The 18,728-nt window shown below is 39.3% G+C and overlaps 1 protein-coding gene and 1 long non-coding RNA gene across 21 annotated transcripts in view; one reads left to right on the top strand and one right to left on the bottom strand.

Annotated features, from left to right (window-relative positions):
* Nucleotides 1-17,890, top strand: part of TENM2 (teneurin transmembrane protein 2) — a 704,879-nt gene extending 686,989 nt beyond the window's left edge. For all 20 annotated transcript variants that reach the window (XM_081899086.1, XM_081899100.1, XM_081899097.1 and 17 more), the window contains 4 exons: nt 8,433-8,729; nt 9,916-11,530; nt 14,151-14,281; nt 15,949-17,890. In XM_081899086.1, the coding sequence (XP_081755212.1) occupies nt 8,433-8,729; nt 9,916-11,530; nt 14,151-14,281; nt 15,949-16,710 (2,805 nt within the window). In that variant the 3' untranslated portion in view covers nt 16,711-17,890. The remainder of the gene's footprint in view (nt 1-8,432; nt 8,730-9,915; nt 11,531-14,150; nt 14,282-15,948) is intronic.
* On the bottom strand, nt 3,637-4,976 carry LOC309363149. The gene is made up of 2 exons (XR_014165277.1): nt 4,196-4,976; nt 3,637-3,777 (listed from the first exon to the last, which is right to left on the bottom strand). It is a non-coding gene; the product is annotated as an uncharacterized lncRNA (long non-coding RNA).
* Nucleotides 17,891-18,728: the final 838 nt, after the last annotated feature.

The following is an 18,728-nucleotide window of genomic DNA, read 5'->3' on the forward strand; positions in this document are numbered from 1 at the left end:
TTGTTTTCTCAAGCATCAGGAATGGAGAATACTTTACACAGAAGCAAGCGAACACATTTGATTGTGTTCTGTGTTTAAGGAGGGGTTGTTTTCCCCCTTTCCTTTCCTTTGCTGTTGATGGTTTGGAAGAGTGTCCAGAGCATTACTAACGAGGTTGGAGGTGAACTTGAGAAAGTCAGGTAATGGTAGCACCTTGACAGAAACTTGTTAATTGGTTTCAGTTCCCAAATATATTTTTGATTTTTGAAAGTGAGGTTTTAACAGATTTTTTAGCATCACATCCAGTTAGGGCTCTTGCATGCATTTACTCAGAATGCATAGAGTTAAGTTTGCAGAAATCCACTGGAATGTGGCACTCAATAAGTTTCCACCAACGTGATTTGGCCCTCAGTCTGTACATTTCCCCACCCATGCTACGGAGGAGGACTGAACTCCTGTTGGAAATAGAAATATGGACAACGTGGATCCTGGTCTGATGCAACTTTTATTTATTTCTTTTTGCCAATTGTGTGAAAAGACACTGGCTATGATAGTGCCACAAGGAAGACTCCTGGGAAAATGGAACATTCAGTGGCTTTCCAAGTCTAAAACTAGGGGGATGGGGCTGGAAATCATGCTGAACCATTAGCACGCCTATATAAAAGACCTCTGCTAAGCATGCTCTTTGCAATGACTAGAGAAGTTGTTTCTGCCCCTTTATGCCTGTGCTGCATAAAGTTCTACTTTTAATCAATCAGGTGAAAACCATGATTAAGCTTGCAGAACAAGAGGTGTGCTATAATTTTGTTGTGTAGACAAGTATTAGCACCTACTGACAAAATAAGTTATCAGCCAGAAATTGAATGCTAGTCTGTTTTATGTGAGTCCTCATGAAGACTGATCTCTTTTGCATACAACTTAATTTCAAGTGAGAAATGTTTTCTGGAAGAGTCAGTAAGCAGTCGTAGGAATTGCCTCTTGTGACTTACACAAGCCTGGAAGAACAGGTGTGTGGGTAGGTGGCAGAAGAAAGGCAAAATAGTTTACTAGATAATTTAAAGTCATGCCGTTGATAATAATGTTATTCTTGTTCCCAGAGAGAGTGGGAATGTGGGAATTAGTCATTTTGTTTGGGTTTCCATATAATTAATATGACACAGCAATTATACTCTGTGGTGCTTCTTACTCTGCCAGTAGAAAATGATGTTTTGGAGCAGGTGCTCTATGTTCCTGAGTAATGTTTATGAAGCTTGTTTGCTTGCACATAGACACATCCATACATATTCCATTATTAGAATGGTGCATCAGAGATTAGTCATTCTCATAATAATCATGTAGTTTCTCTCCACAGTTCCAGATGGTGAACTGAAGTGGTGGTTGCCTAACCACGATGTCCCAGAGTATAGCTAAGTAGAACTTTGTGATCCAGACCACCTGGATTCAAAATACGGGGCAACATTAAGCCATTAATTTGAGCATTTGCTTTTGGAAGCTAGTACTGTAACAAAACACTCTGTATCGGAATGATGGCATATAATAAACTCAGTTCTGCCACGCCTACTTCCCAGGGTCTGGTTGTAGGATGAGGGTGAGATTATAAAAGCAAGCAGGCAGTAAAAGTGCAAAATGTATTACGTTCACCATGTCTCCTAAATCAGCCAGGTACTCTGTCTGCCTCAGAGAATGCGCAAAAAAGTCAGAGCCTGATTGTGGCACCTCAAAAAGGATACAGTAGAGATGGGAAAGGTTCAGAAAAAGGCAACCAAAATTATCAAGGGCCTGGAGCAATTCCTGTAGAAAGAAAGGTCACATCTGAGGCTTTTCAGCTCAGAGAAAAGGCAAGTAAGGGGCAACATTATAAAGGTGTGTAAAACTGGACATGATGAGAAAAAAGAATAGACTGGGAGAAGTTTCTCTCTCTCTCATAATAATAGAACTTGGGGTCATCCATAGATGTTGAAAGACTGAGGACTGAAGTATTCCTCATGCAACACATAGTTAAACTATGGAATTCACTCCCACATGACAGAGTGATAGCCACCAACTTGGATGGCATTAAAGGAGGTTAAGACATACCGTATTTTTCTGTGTATAAGACGCCCTCAGGTATAAGAAACTCCCTATTTTTGAGAACTATTTAAGAAAATGGGGAGAGATGTATCCGTGTATAAGACGCCCTCAAATTTTTGACATTATTTTTTATGGAAAAAAACCTATACGGAAAAATACAGTATTTTTGGAGGATAAAGCTACCAATGGCTACTAGCCACGGAGGCTCTGTTCTGCCTCAGTATGCCTCTGAGTACTAGTTGCTAGGAATCACAAGTTGGGAGAGTGCTGTTTTGAAGATGACTATTAGTGGGCACCCTCTTTCTCCACCTAAGATTACACACACACACAAATGAGATGTAGGCAGATGTAGGTTTCTTTTTGGGGACCTCTGAAATGCAGGGTAAGAATTTTGACTTCTTATTGTTGCTTAAACGAAGATTCATTTAAAAATAAAAAAGCTACTCGTTTCTTTGGAGACAGCCTACTTGGCAGTATCAAAACCTTTTCTGGGAAATCCTGCATGAATAGTGATTTTTACGACTTATCCACTGAGGAAATGAAAACCATGGTAAAGAGAGACCTACTTCATTAAGTGGAAAAAATCAGAATGCAGAAAATGAATGATAATTAAAAATTATTTCCTTACAAATATAGAGTTGTATTAATTTTCAAATTGCTTTCTCTGTAACAGAATTCCTACAGAGTGGGTTGGGGTGGGAATTGAGCTCACGCTTGCTGTGAAAATAATTCAGAATAACTTTCATGTCCTCAAGAAAGGCTGGGGGTCTATTTCCATATTGTTTGATGTGCTGTTTAAATTTGGATAAGAGAAAATGTTGCTTAATCAAAGCTACTGTAAAATATAAGCTGAAGAACAGATTCTCAGGAACCGATGAATACTTCTTAAGTAGTCACTGCTGTCAAAAGATATCTAATTTAAAGACTTCTACTTTATTAATGGTGCATTCACAATTAAATTGCTTAAGAAGCTTTATTAGATTACAGGGTTGGCCTGGATTCTTTGGTCCGTCTCCAGTGAATGCAGTTATTTATCTTTCGTATTACAGCATTCACTGTTTGCACATGACACATTTAAGGTTACTACAATTCCTTGTTCTCACTTTTGAAAGACCCCAAACCACCAACTTCTTACATGTTGTGTGTTTATTGTGTGACCTTCAAAAATATGAATCTGAAGAAAGTGACAGCCACCTATGAAAGAGGAATATGGCATCCATTTGGCATAGTTACCGTTGACTAAGACCCAATGCAAAGATTACAGCTGCAATGTGGAAAGATGCTGTAAATGCTTTGCTGTGTTGGGGGCTCTGCTTGGAGGGCCAATCTGAAAGCTGCTTACCTTAAAGATCGTTCCAGTCACATCCAGAGGGTTCATTTGCTTCTGCCAACCATATGACCAGGACATGGCGTCTCCCACCATGTTCCAGCACTTGTGCATTTTAAAAGTTCTGCTGTAAGACTGGGGAAGGAATTACTTGTTTGGGTGTAAACAGGTAGAGTTGAGAGTTGATCTATAGGTTACCTCCTTTTATAAGAAATTAGTGAACTATTTGAGAACAGAATAAAGATGACATGATTCTAGTCTCCATCAAACGATTTTTATCAGAGCAAGTAATTATTGTACATTGCAAGTATATTACCCTCATGTGGACATCCATTTACTGTGGGAATTCTTGGAGGAATATCAGCAAACAAGGGCTTAAAGCTTCTTTGTGCTAGTATGTACTGGAAGGAAGGAAGGAAGGAAGGAAGGAAGGAAGGAAGGAAGGAAGGAAGGAAGGAAGGTTCAAAGGGTACTTTGCACTGGAATGAGAATGTGGTGACTATATGACTAGGGCAGAAGGCAGTTTTCCAGGGGGAAATGGCAGGTTATTTAGTCTGCAATCTCCATCTTGGAAGCAAACTAAAAGCTGGCATTATAGCTGCAACATCCACCGTAATTCTTGTACTTTTCTTACCATAACCCCCCATCCCATTCCACCTTGCTTTGTCCACCTTCTTGCCTAATGAAGAGCTCTGGAGATCTCAGAAAGGTTGGCCCGGATTTGTGACATTTTATCATGAAAGAGATGTGTATTGGATTAGGTATTGGATCTCACAATTTGCTGCTTAGGATTCAAACAAATGGGAATAACTGGCTTACCTGAGGCCCATAACATTTGGTGCCAGATCAGCTGACTACCTTAAATTTCTTGAAGCATGCAAAATCCACAGAATAAATATTTTGGTTGGTCGTAACCAAGTGTTGCCTAACTGTGGACTGTGAAAAACAAATAAGAGAATGCTTTACATTGTTCTTATTAATCCAGGTTGCTTCTCAGAAAACAAAAAGATTTATTTTGAAAGAGGGTTGGGGCCATGTCTTTTGTTAAACAGATTACAGTATTCATTGGGAGCCAATGGCAGGTAAATAGTTGGAGATTTCTCTGGAATATTCTAAATGGGGAAGATGTTACCCGCTTCTGTTATAGGAAAGGTGCAGGTTTTTTGTGTGTGTGGTTTTGGAACAAAGAAACACAGAATGAGATAGAGACAGAAGCAAGAGCCAGCAAGCTGAAGTCTATCAGTTTGCTGTGGAAGCATATTGGGTTGCAGATAACTTTCTCCAGGGAACTGATGCATACAGTGGATTAGCTGCCTGGTAGGGAAGCATTATCCTGTTTGTCCCACCTGTGCTCCACTTGGAAATTAATCAAACATTACTGAAATGCCAGAAGTCTCCAATGATCTTTCCTCCAAAAGGAGGAAAGGTAAGCACTGCACTTGAAACTTCCCACTGCATGGTGAGAAAAGGTTTTGAAGGAAATCAGTGGAATTGTAGAGTTGGAAGTGATCCCAAATATCATCTAGTCCACCCCCTTGTCAAGCTTTAAAATTCAGGCCTGCTGCCGTTCAGTCTAAAATGTTATTATCTTTTATTTGAAAACTCAGCAGCATTCCTGTGGCAAGTTGTAGTTGTAGTTGTTGTTGTTGTTGTTTAGTCGTGTCTGACTCTTTGTGACCCCATGGACCAGAGCACGCCAGGCACGCCTGTCTTCCACTGCCTCCCGCAGTTTGGTCAACTCATGTTGGTAGCTTCGAGAACATTGTCCAACCATCTCGCCCTCTGTCGTCCCCTTCTTCTTGTGCCCTCAATCTTTCCCAACATCAGGGTCTTTTCCAAGGAGTCTTCTCGTCTCATGAGGTGGCCAAAGTATTGGAGCCTCAGCTTCAGGATCTGTCCTTCTAGTGAGCACTCAGGGCTGATTTCCTTAAGAATGGAGAGGTTTGATCTTCTTGCAGCCCATGGGACTCTCAAGAGTCTCCTCCAGCACCATAATTCAAAAGCATCAATTCTTCGGTGATCAGCCTTCTTTATGGTCCAGCTCTCACTTCCGTACATCACTACTGGGAAAACCATAGCTTTAACTATACGGACCTTTGTTGGCAAGGTGATGTCTCTGCTTTATAAGATGCTGCCTAGGTTTGTCATTGCTTTTCTCCCAAGAAGCAGGCGTCTTTTAATTTTGTGACTGCTGTCACCATCTGCAGTGATCATGGAGCCCAATAAAGTAAAATCTCTCACTGCCTCCATTTCTTCCCCTTCTATTTGCCAGAAGGTGATGGGACCAGTGGGCATGCTTAGTTTTTTTGATGTTGAGCTTCAGACCATATTTTGTGCTCTCCTCTTTCACCCTCTGGCAAGTACAACATGTCAATTGGTCCCAACATTTTGAATTCTTACCGATGTTTGCTCTCTCACCAGGATGCATGGATATGGAGTGACCTGGTTGTCAGGAATTTCTTAAGAGGATATAGATGTGTTTACTTCCTTTGTGATTTCAAAATTTAAGTGTATGAAGGAATTGGGCTACTTGTATGGACCGTTGCTTATCAGAGGGACACACATATCTTTCCTGTCTGTTACATATCTCTCTTGTTTTGAGGAGTGTATGGTTAATGCAGAAACCTAGCAAATACTCAGAGGCTCAAATATCAATATAATGTAAACTCCATAGCTGCTGGAAGTTTAAAAACTTCAAATTTCCTTGACACAGTAACCTGAGGGGAGGAGCTTGTGATTGACAGGAGAAATCTATATACATAGGTAGCTGGGAGAAGATAGCTGAAATGATAAAGAAGAGTTTTGTAAGTGAGTAGTTTAAGGCAGTGAGTAAATTTAGGAGGGACACGTCATTATGCTAGTCCACACTAGTTCCACACATTGCCCTATTTGCATTTGCATTTACACACAGAGAGCACGTTTTTGCTGCAGGAATGTCAGCAGAAGCATTTCAGAAACTGACTTTTTGTTTTCTGTCTCTGTATAGAATCTTACCCACATTAGTGTGAGAAGCACTAGCTCAGGCTAATGAATGTTGACTGTGTTGCAGGCTGATTTCAAGTTCCCTAGCTTGTCATTAAGCAACACAGCAGCATCTTTCTGGCTGTGAGTCAGCTCATCAGCATGCATGTTCAGCAGGGACAGGAATGCCCATGGCCTTATACTACACTTGTGCAGATGCGATAGTCCACTCTTTTTTCAATCTGTTACTGTCTTTCCTGGGGCAGCAGTCAAATGTAATTTATAGCTTAGCCAATACTTGTGCTACAGAGCACCTTGCTGAGCAAGGCAATGAGAATTTCTCTTAGAAGCTCTCCATCTGACTGACTGGGGCCTGTATTAAAAGCATGATAAATGTAAAGTAACAGATGTCATTGGGGAAAGTGGTTAGAATTTGAGAGGTGAAAAGGGGAAATGCTACTATTAGATGTGTCATCCTATAGTATGTCTCATATTCAATCCCAAACACATTTTCCCTGACCATCTTTTCATACTCATATACTGTACCAGATTTCAGGCATGTCAGATCTACTTTTTCTTCTAGAACCCCCAATATCTATTAGTCAGGACCAGGTGCAGAAGATATAGAATTAAAGCACAGGGTGCCTCTGAGCACATTCTGCCCCTACGAATTTGTTTTCAGTACTAGAACCCAAACTAAGCTCAGTCCACTTCTGGTTGGTTTTCTTCACTTTAGCAATCTAAAGCCTTTTGTTGTTGTTGCCGCTGCTGTTGTCGTTGTTGCTATTGTTAAACAGCTGAATGTAGATTTACTGCAAATCATCCAGTCTTACCTTCTGATCACCCCTATCCTATACTATCTAGAATCCCATATCATTTATGAACATCACAATACTGTAATTATTAGTCCGTGACCCATATAGATAGCACTCTTAAATGTAAAAGTTGCTTGTAACACTTAGGGCTCATGCTAATATTTTCAGATCTGCTTGCCTGAAAGTATGCTCCTGCTATGAGCCTGGCTATCTTATAGCCTTGCAAAAGGTTCATCCTCTGAAGTTCAGTTCTGGTTAAATTTTTGGGCTGCTTTTTCTAGCCAGGTAAGGGTGGGTGGGAGAGAAATCATTGCTGGATAAGAAATATATGTAGTCTTTTTCTTGCTCACTTACCCCGATGCCTCTGGGCATCATTTTTTAATATTTCTGATATTACTGAATAGTGTCTTGTGAGAGTATTCAGACGGGTTAACTAGAAGGCCGAGTTTGAGTGAGGAGAAGTAGAGTTGTGAGGATGCAGTCTACTTGCGTCTTCATTCAGGAGGGGAGTGATCTTCTAAATAGAGAAGAATCCCAAGCAAGTTAAAAGGGGTGTAGTGATCCCCTGGGTCTGTTATACTACTAGAAGTACCTCAGAAGTGTGACTGTTGGGTTGGGACATTGACAGAAAGTACACATTGTTTAAAAACCAAAGTATTAAGCTGTAACACTGCAACAACTTAGTTAAGGAACTGAAGTGAAATAAGCTAATTTATCATCTAGTCTAGAAACCTGTAACATCTAACTTAGAGAGTAATAATTCAAAACAAGCAACTAGAGTTTAAAAACACTGTGTGTTAACTACCTTGTTTAAAAGCCTTAACATCCACTAGATTTAGTATTAATAAGTTAACTGTTTCCTCAAAGAACTTTATTTCCTGACACCTTTTGTTCTACCAACATAGTTCTGTATAATAAATCTTTCTTATTTGTTCAACTTCTGCCTGAGTCTCCAATATCAAAGTTTTACCTCACACAAAAACCGTAAGATAACCTGTTTGGTTATAGGGTCAACGGAGGGGGTGTTTAATATTCCAGACCACTGTATCGAACTGTTGCAAGTAAAGTAACTAGTTTGAGAAGAAGATCAACATCCAATTACAAAAAGATGCAATTATTTTATTGTCATGTAAAACATTTAGAGCTAAAAGTTCTAAGTAAATCTGTTTGGAAATTTACTAGTGAACTTACTGAATGCTCCTCCTACATGGTTCTTACACTGAATTTCTAAACGACAAATTATTTACTGAAGTAAACAAAATTATCTTTTGTTTAAACAGGTCCATGGAAGGAACTTGCTTTCCATTGATTATGACAGAAACATTCGTACAGAGAAAATATACGATGATCACAGAAAGTTTACACTGCGTATTATTTATGATCAATTGGGACGCCCTTTTCTCTGGCTACCCAGCAGTGGGCTTGCTGCTGTGAATGTATCCTATTTCTCCAATGGGCGGCTGGCTGGACTTCAGCGTGGTGCCATGAGTGAAAGGACAGATATTGATAAACAAGGCAGGATTATTTCCCGCATGTTTGCTGATGGAAAAGTATGGAGTTACACATACCTGGAAAAAGTAGGTAACTTTTGCCATGAGCAACAGCATTACAGATATGGAATAGCATCTATTGTGGGAAATATCTAAACATAGACATGCACCTAATATATTGCAAACATTGATGTACAAATAGTTAAAAGTGTGTGCCAAAGAGTTTCTAACAGCAGAATCATAAGCATTTACTCAGAAGTATTCCTCCTTATGTCTATTGGGGCTTACTCCTTGGTAAGTGTGTTTAGGATTGTAACATATATTAATTAGTAGAAATTCTTTTATAACCTTTTGGCATTTTGGTCCTGCCATAAAGCAGGAAAGACTACCACATATACATGCACCTTTGTTATGAAAGGTCTTCTAAATGTCAGTTTCTGGTAAGAAAACTGTAAGCTTAATATCACTGACTAAACCAGGTGGAATAGCAACGCATAGTTTATCTCTTAACCTCCTCTAGGAAGATTAGTTGTTTATGCCATGTTTACCTTTCTAGGTGAGTTTTTTAAAATTATGCATTAATTTTAAAAGAAACCCAAACTATTGGGTGGTATTCAACTAAGTTTTAGACAGAACATACCCCTTGAAATTAATGGACATAACTAAATTTGGTCCATGAATTTCAGTGGGTCTAGGCACTGAATAAAGCCACCACCATTTGTTAATTAATTGGGGAGGAATTCAACATCACACTAAGGCAATTGTTCCATCAAGGCAAGCATTTTAACTTGCCAGACAGAACAATCTGCCCTCCTTCCTCTGTGTGCTGTTTCGGGATTTACCTGGCACACACCCACCTGAGCCAATTTTGGTTTGGAGGAGGGGGCAAAGCCCCATTGCGGAAACCTCATTAGTTGAATCCTACCCTTATTATATCTTAAGTAACAATGTCAGGATCCAGAAAGGAGGCGACTTTTTAAAAAATTGCATTTCCCCCTCTTTAAATATAGTGCATGAAATGAATAGAATTTGACAAAATGCAGTTTAGGTTATCAATTTTAGTTTAGATCTGACAATTGCGTTTTTTACTAGCTACTTGGCATATGTATTAAAAATATATTAATGGCAGTGGGTGGAACTGTCACATACATAGAAGTAATTTTCAGTGTTTCTTTAAACTTATTAATGTTTTCAGGATTGGAATTCTAAAACTTTATTTGGTACGCTCTTGACCGTACAACATATAATTAATATTCTTTATGGTTTTTTATAGTCTATGGTACTACTACTTCAGAGTCAGCGGCAGTACATCTTTGAATATGATTCTTCAGACCGACTACATGCTGTCACTATGCCAAGCATTGCTCGTCACAGTATGTCCACTCACACATCTATCGGCTATATTCGCAATATTTATAACCCTCCAGAGAGTAATGCCTCCGTAATTTTTGATTACAGCGATGATGGAAGGATTTTGAAAACATCTTTTTTAGGAACTGGTCGGCAGGTTTTCTACAAATATGGAAAATTATCCAAGTTGTCGGAAATAGTTTATGACAGTACAGCAGTGACTTTTGGATACGACGAAACAACTGGAGTTCTCAAGATGGTAAACCTACAGAGTGGAGGCTTTTCTTGTACAATCCGCTATCGTAAAATTGGCCCTCTGGTTGACAAACAGATTTACAGATTCTCTGAGGAAGGTATGGTCAATGCGAGGTTTGATTATACCTATCATGATAATAGTTTTCGAATTGCTAGCATCAAGCCTATAATAAGTGAGATACCTCTTCCAGTTGACCTTTATCGTTACGATGAAATCTCAGGCAAAGTAGAACACTTCGGCAAATTTGGGGTAATCTATTATGATATAAATCAAATAATCACTACAGCTGTAATGACACTGAGCAAACACTTTGATACACATGGACGCATTAAAGAAGTTCAGTATGAAATGTTCCGATCGCTCATGTATTGGATGACAGTGCAATACGACAGCATGGGGAGGGTAACTAAGAGAGAATTGAAGCTTGGGCCCTATGCCAACACAACTAAATACACCTATGATTATGATGGAGATGGGCAACTCCAAAGTGTGGCAGTCAATGATAGACCAAACTGGCGTTATAGTTATGATCTAAATGGCAACTTGCATCTATTGAATCCCGGAAACAGTGTACGATTGATGCCACTGCGCTATGATCTAAGAGATAGGATTACACGCCTAGGTGATATGCAGTATAAAATCGATGATGATGGCTTTCTGTGTCAAAGAGGTTCTGACATATTTGAGTACAATTCCAAAGGGCTCTTAACAAGAGCTTACAATAAGGCTAATGGATGGAGTATTCAGTACCGTTATGATGGAGTAGGAAGACGGGCTTCTTACAAGACCAACTTGGGACACCACCTTCAATACTTTTATGCTGATCTTCACAACCCAACCAGAATAACACATGTGTATAATCATTCAAATTCAGAAATTACCTCTCTTTACTATGATCTGCAAGGTCATCTGTTTGCAATGGAAAGCAGCAGTGGAGAAGAATACTATGTTGCCTCAGATAACACGGGTACACCTCTGGCAGTGTTCAGTATCAATGGCCTCATGATCAAGCAACTCCAGTACACGGCATATGGGGAAATCTACTATGATTCTAATCCTGACTTCCAGATAGTAATTGGATTTCATGGAGGATTGTATGATCCCTTAACAAAACTGGTCCATTTTACTCAGAGGGATTATGATGTTTTGGCTGGACGTTGGACCTCTCCCGACTATACAATGTGGAAAAATATTGGTAAGGAACCTGCCCCATTCAACTTGTATATGTTCAAGAGCAACAACCCTCTCAGCAATGAACTGGATTTAAAGAACTATGTGACAGGTGAGAAATAATTTGTGGTTTAGGAATCTGTGGAAGTTAGATTTGTGGAACGTGTATAGGATAGATTTTGTATTTGGGTAAATAATATAGTATCAAATAAGACTTCAGAATCCTTCTGCTTGGAAAAAAATGGAAGTTTATTTTCAGTTTAAAACTTTGGGACTCAGCAGTACAGAGAAAGGGTCTCATGGCTTCATGTTTTTCAAATTGGGATGAAGTCCTTCATCCAGTTCTGTGGCCTTAAGGTACTCTGAAATTAGCTGATATCACCCCACCTGATAACAAATCAGCATATTTGACCTTGATCCCCAAAGTTTCTAAGCTGACTGGGAGAACAAACAAAACCACTGAAGTTCATGCATATGAAGAAAGCTTGCCAATTTAAAATGCTGAATGCCGTACAAGAGCTTCATGTTTATCTCTTTGTAAGACACTGTGCTAATGACAGTTTGCAAGCAGACCTCACCTTGATTTACAGATGCAATACCACTGCTTCCTTCATTGTACAGATGGGAACACTGCAGTCATGCAGCCATTTAATTCAGTGAGTTTTTAGCCATTGCCTTGAGAAAAGTTGTATGCAAAGGTCCATTAAATAAACTAGTGCTAGAACTGAGAAGTAAAGCCACATTGCTAACAACAAATATAGTATCTGGCTCATAATGTCCTGGAAGTGAAAATGATGCCATCATCCTAAAAAGATTGAGGATCAAGCCCAGTAGGAGTTACAGTTTAAAGCCCAGCTGGGTGGGGGGCAGGCATAAACCTTACAATTTAAAATAATTCTTCCTCCTGAGAACTATTAAGAAACATTTGGAGATAGTAAATATAAACTGCATGCCTTGAGCTTGGGTGGAAGTTGTAACTTCTACTCCGCTGGTACTAATTTGCCTCTTAGTAGAATCACACAGTGCTGAACTAGATGCTAACTATTTCTTAAAAGAAAGGCAATTAAGAGCTATTCAAGAGAAAATCTTTCAGAATAGAACATGGAGTGTGCCATAATTAAAGTCACAGCCTTTTTTATGACTAAGAACCCCCTCCCCATAAATGCAGCTACTATAATTTCAGGGGAGGTTAAAACTTCAAGGAACAGTAAATTATATTTCAAGAAAGTGGAAGTATATATGATTAGGTTATTCGGGATTTCATTGGACATGTATTGTTTCTTAAAAGTCACCTTGGCGTTTGGGATAACTACATTGTGATATACTCTTAATAAAGGCTGCAAAAAGGGGGGAAGGGAGAGGACTGAATAGTGGTCTGAAAGTGTTATGTTAAATCTCAGCTCTAAGTGTAGCAACAGTGGAAAAGGGGGCATGTTGAGTGTAAAAAATGGTTGGAAGAGGAAGAGTTAAGGACTGTTACTATCCGCTGTTCTATGTTTAAAGTTAGAGGCTCCTGAGGCTGCTTTTTATTTTATTCTTAAGAAACCATGGGCCTTTTGCCATGTAACATCTGTTAGGGCTTCTATGGTCTTGGCTCATTTTCAGACTAGTTGAACTATCAATATTTGCTTGAAGCTGCAACAATAATTATTCACACATACAGAGAAGGAATAGGTTATCCTGTCATATTATACATTTATTAAACCCCTGGTGAAGTAGCTGCTCAGCACTGCTTTCTAAGTTGACAGTCCCTTCAGCTTTCCATAAACAACTGCTCTGCACACATTTAGTAGGCAAAAATAAGTGCAGACATACTTTAGCTGAGGCCACAATTTCTTCTAGGATTAAATGATTTGCTGAAAACAGGGACTTTGAGAAACAGGCAGTGGATGACATCCAACAATGCCCTGGTAGACTTCCACTCATATACCAGGACTCCTCTGTACTTTGCAGCCCTCATGCCCCCAATATCTGCTCCAGAGGCTTCCCCAACCCTCTTTTGGGGGGATAACATGGAGGGGCTGCAGGTGTGGAGGGGAATCTGTTTATCTGATGGCGGATAGACACTGTTGTATTTTGACATTATCCTCCCATCATAGTGAAACTAGCTGAGGTAAAATATTTGTCACGGTACTTGAGAACATTTTGTGGAATAATCATTTCAATGTGTAACCACAAAATTAGATATTATAAAGTATTTGGTATGCTCAGAAGTTCTTTTAAAATTTATTGGTAGTAATAGTAGAACTGAGAGCATTTATGTGCTACCTTTTCTCATAGGGAGCTCAGGGCGGTATATATAGTTTCCCACCTCACCCTATTTTATCCTCACAAAACCCTGTAATGTATGTTAGGCTGAGAAATAGTGACTGGCACAAGATGACTTAACTTTATAGCTAAGTGGACCTTGGTCTCCCAGGTCCAGGTCCAGGTCTCCTTGGTCCAGCACTCTAATAACTACAGCACACTGGCTCTTAGGATTCCTGTGGGTTAAATATAATTTAGAAGAGGGCTTCCCTTTCAGTAATCTGTTTTTAGTGCAAATGTCACAACACCTGTCCTTTACACTTGCTGGGGAATTTTTGTTATCCAAATGTCAAAGTAAAAAAGAAAGAAGTAGGGTAGAAATCTTGAAACTCTTCTCCTGCCTTATAATTAGGAGTTCAGGGTCACTGCTACAGATGTTTACTGCACACCTTCAAGTCTCACACATATTTACTTTTAATTCTCAGATGTGAAAAGCTGGTTAGTGATGTTTGGCTTTCAGCTCAGCAACATTATACCTGGCTTCCCAAGAGCAAAAATGTACTTTGTTCCACCTCCTTATGAGCTGTCAGTGTCTCAGGCATGTGAAAAGGGACAGGTAAGTAAAAGCTCTTTCTCACCACATGGTAAATTTACCTTGGTTCGTGTTGCATTTAGCATTATTTTGCAAATTAACAATAGCAAGCATACTTGAGAAAGTAAAGTAAAACTGATGAAACTGAAGAAAACTGAATCAGCTGGATTTCACACTCTGCACATTTGTTTGCTGTCAACACAGATTATTACCATCATTGCAGCATGCAGACCTTTCTGGATTTACCTTTGAAATGCTACTTGATTAACATGGATTAAAACCTCCCACAATAATTTTTCAGACATTCATTTTGTAATATACACCTTTTCTGCTCACCTTTTATATAAGCATTAAAAATTGTGATATGTGGTTAATTGTCATGCATAAAGTCAAGATGCATGCTTGAATCAAAATAATGCCAAAATCCTTAGTATTTTATTTGGTAGAGTTTTGGATTTGTGGGCAACTTGCAATTTTTGCTTCTCAGTTTAGTTAAACATAATGTAAGAGGGATCATCTCTCAAAAATTACCTCAAATTATTTGCTAAAATTTAGCTGCAAACATTAGTTGAACTATTTATTGATACAAATCCAAAAATAATCTCAGATGCACTTTTTATTTTGGATTAAAATAGTAAAAATATGTTTTGGATTTTAAAAGCTTGAATAATTTTGGGCTAATTCATTCTCGTGAATATAGTCAAAAACTTTTCTTTTTTTTTTTTGGCCTTTGTTAATGTCAGAATTGGATGTGGTATCTCTCCTCTGCAAAATACTTCAGATACCACATTGTAAATTATGTTCACAAATGCATAAGATTTTGCATGGTTACTACTAGCTTGAATCTCATTTGATAACTTTTAAAAATGGGTTTGACAAATTTATAAAGGTTAAGGCTACCAATGGCTTCCAGTCGTGGTGGCCATGTGCTACCACCAGGTAAGTCTCTGCAGGGTTGATGTCAACACCTGGCAACCTTGGACAGCTGCCAGGGCCCACTGCCTACTCTGGGCTCCCTTTAACTTTTTTTTCTGGCCTGGCAGTCTGGGCATCTGTAGCCAGCTAGACCTAGTAATACTTTTAATTTCCCTCAATTTCCTTATCGATCTTGGTGAGCAGGATCTCAATCTTAGGGCTTCGGCATGTTTGCATGGGTACAGTGAGACCTTAAAATAGTGTGGCCCCAAACTGCTTGGGGCTTTAAACACCAGCACTTTAAATTGAGCCCAGAACTGAACAGGAAGTAAATGCAGTTAATATAGTAGTGCTGTTATATGTTCTTAATGCCTGGCTCCCTACAAGTGTTAGAGCAGTTGCTTTCTGTGCCAGGTAAAGTTTCAAAATAATATTTAAAGTCTGCCCCATGCAGAACACATTACAATTGTATTGCACAGAATCTCTGTGCACTTGCATAAATCGTGAGGTTTAGGTATAACTTGATTAGTATCATAGTAAAATGATCTGCAAGAGAAATTATTCATGTGAATTGGGCTTTCAATGAGAATTATAGCACAGGTGGCTTCCTAAATGCTATTGTATCTCAACTCCCATCAGTTCTGAACAGCATGGGCAATGGGTGATGTAGTCCAGCTGCATCTGGAATCCACAGATTCACTATCCCTGAATTAAATAATCCCTTACTGTTTGTGCTTCAACAATAATGTAACTTTTCTCCCTCTTTTTTTTTCTAGTTAATTACTGGAGTCCAGCAGACAACAGAGAGGCACAACCAAGCTTTCATGGCCCTTGAGGGACAAGTCATATCTAAAAGATTACATGCCAATATAAGAGAGAAAGCAGGTCACTGGTTTGCAACCACCACTCCTATTATTGGCAAGGGGATCATGTTTGCCGTGAAGGAAGGCAGAGTAACCACAGGGGTTTCAAGTGTCACAACGGAAGACAGCCGAAAGATCGCCTCAGTGCTTAACAATGCTTACTACTTGGAAAAGATGCACTATAGCATTGAGGGGAAGGACACCCATTATTTTGTCAAGATTGGCTCATCTGACGGCGACCTTGTTACCCTGGCAATGACCAGTGGGCGTAAGGTGCTGGACAGTGGAGTAAACGTTACGGTGTCCCAGCCAACCCTCCTAATCAATGGAAGGACTCGAAGGTTTACAAATATTGAATTCCAGTACTCCACCTTGCTCCTTAACATACGCTATGGCCTGACCCCTGACACACTGGATGAAGAGAAGGCAAGAGTGCTGGACCAAGCTCGGCAGCGAGCCTTGGGGTCAGCCTGGGCCAAAGAACAGCAGAAGGCACGGGATGGCAAAGAGGGTAGCCGCCTGTGGACTGAAGGAGAGAAGCAGCAGCTTTTGAGCACAGGGAGGGTTCAAGGTTATGAAGGATACTATGTGCTCCCAGTGGAGCAGTACCCAGAGCTGGCAGACAGTAGCAGCAACATCCAGTTCTTAAGACAGAATGAAATGGGAAAGAGGTAACAAATTAACCTGCTGTCATCCTTGTCTGGATGAACCAGTAGTTACAACTGTTATCTCCTCTCCTAAGGAGATGAAGACCAACGGGGGCACTTGGCTGAGCTACTTTGGGATAGTAAGTGGCAAGAAAGCTCACATTTTTTGAGTTCAATGCTGCTATCCAAGTGATTAAAAACCACATCCTGAAGTGGACTAAAGCCAGACTGAAAACTTTAAACCGTGCAGATTCAAAAGTACCCCATAAATATTACCCACTTGTTCTGGGTCTAAAGAAAACATAAATCAAAACAGAAAAAAATATTTAAAGAGAAGGCCTCATCTTATATTACCTCACTCCACTCACACGTGAGCAAACTTTTCAAGATATTCAAGAGGGCCACCCACCTCCACTAGACCAGCTGATGGGGAAAGATTCTTCAGGCTGCTTGTTTGATAAACATTCAAGAGGTTTTTTCATTTAAAAGCAAAATACAGGTGCATTTAATACATGACTTCTGGGGTGATTTGTGTGTAGCAACTGGAAGAAATGAGAACAGGAGCAACAGAGCACTGGAAATAGCAAAAGAAGTATATTAAGGAATATAAACCTGCACTTGCACTCCAACCCTGCTTTTGTCTGGCCTAAAGTTAATTTATTCAAAGAGGGCAGAGTGTAAAGTTCAATTCAAAATGGTGGCTATAAATCACTACTGATAAATTTCATACTCTGTATGTCTTTGAAGATTCCATTGTGGACAGTATAACACAGTTACAGGGTGTAGTCTGTTTAGATTCAGTAGTTTGTTGGTATCAGTTCTAGTAGAGCTGTGGGCATTGTGTTAACACTATTGCAAATGGGCACCAATTCAGATCACCCTGTACATACATCAGCCAGAAGGCACAATCACTGTTTCAGATTTTAAAAAAAGAAAAAATTATTAGTGTGTTTGTTTGGTCGAGAAACTGAGACAATCACATTATGGTCACCGAGGGCGGGGGGGAGAAATTAAAAAATATATAAAAACAAGTCTAATAAGAACTTTGGTACAGAACTTTTTTGTAATATACATGTATGAATTGTTCATTGAGTTTTTATATTAATTTTAATTTGCTGCTAAGCAAAGAATAGAGACAGGCAAAGATAATTTATGGCAAAGTGTTTAAATTGTTTATACATAAATAAAGTCTCTAAAACTCCTGTGAATGTAATGTCTTCTGTTTTAGAGATGTCCTGAAAAAAATGAATAGAATAATAGTCAGCAGTGGGGAAATATTACATTATGTTTCTTTCAGATGTAATGCTTTAAGACTTGTATATGAGGAGGTAAAGATAGCTTGACAGCTATACATATATTAACGGCCGTCCTTTCCAGATAAGGCCTTTTGGAGAATTGCCCTTTCCACTGTTCTAATGTACATGGTTGCCTACTTCATTGACTTTGTATGATAAGACTCAGTAGAAAGAAACTCCTGTTACAGACAAGGTTGATGATTTAATTGACCCACCATAGTAGTGTCTTGCTTGACAAATCTTGCATATTACATTTTTGATAATGTGACAAATATGCATAAGCAAATGTGTGATTTATATATATTTGTGTTCTGGGACTGCCTGGAGCTCCCCAAAGACCGTGCACTTCATGACTCACAGGTTTGTCGCGCTATATAGCACAAAGCAGTCCATGGTAATATGCAGCATGTGCAAACTTAGCAATGTCTTCCTCTTTCTTAGATGTTCCTTTTGCTCCCCCACCCTACACATTCCGTTGGATTTTAAAATCCAGGAACTGTTCAACTGGCCTTCTACACTGTGGCTGTAACGTAAGAAAATATGGTTGCCTGGTTAGAACAATAAACCCAGAAAAGTAGTCTGCAATATAGTAGTGTATGAGGAATTGTATTTTACACTACAATATAAACTATCATAGCTTTCCAAACAAATCTTGGGATTGGTGAATGACTCGTGAAATGTCTAGTACCCCTCATAGTACCCAGGGCTACCATGGGAGATTGCTATTAAATTACCTTAAGCAAGTGTTTAG

The sequence above is a fragment of the Podarcis melisellensis genome (assembly GCF_964234715.1).
Source record: "Podarcis melisellensis genome assembly, chromosome: 2".
NCBI classification, from domain to species: Eukaryota; Metazoa; Chordata; class Lepidosauria; order Squamata; family Lacertidae; genus Podarcis; species Podarcis melisellensis.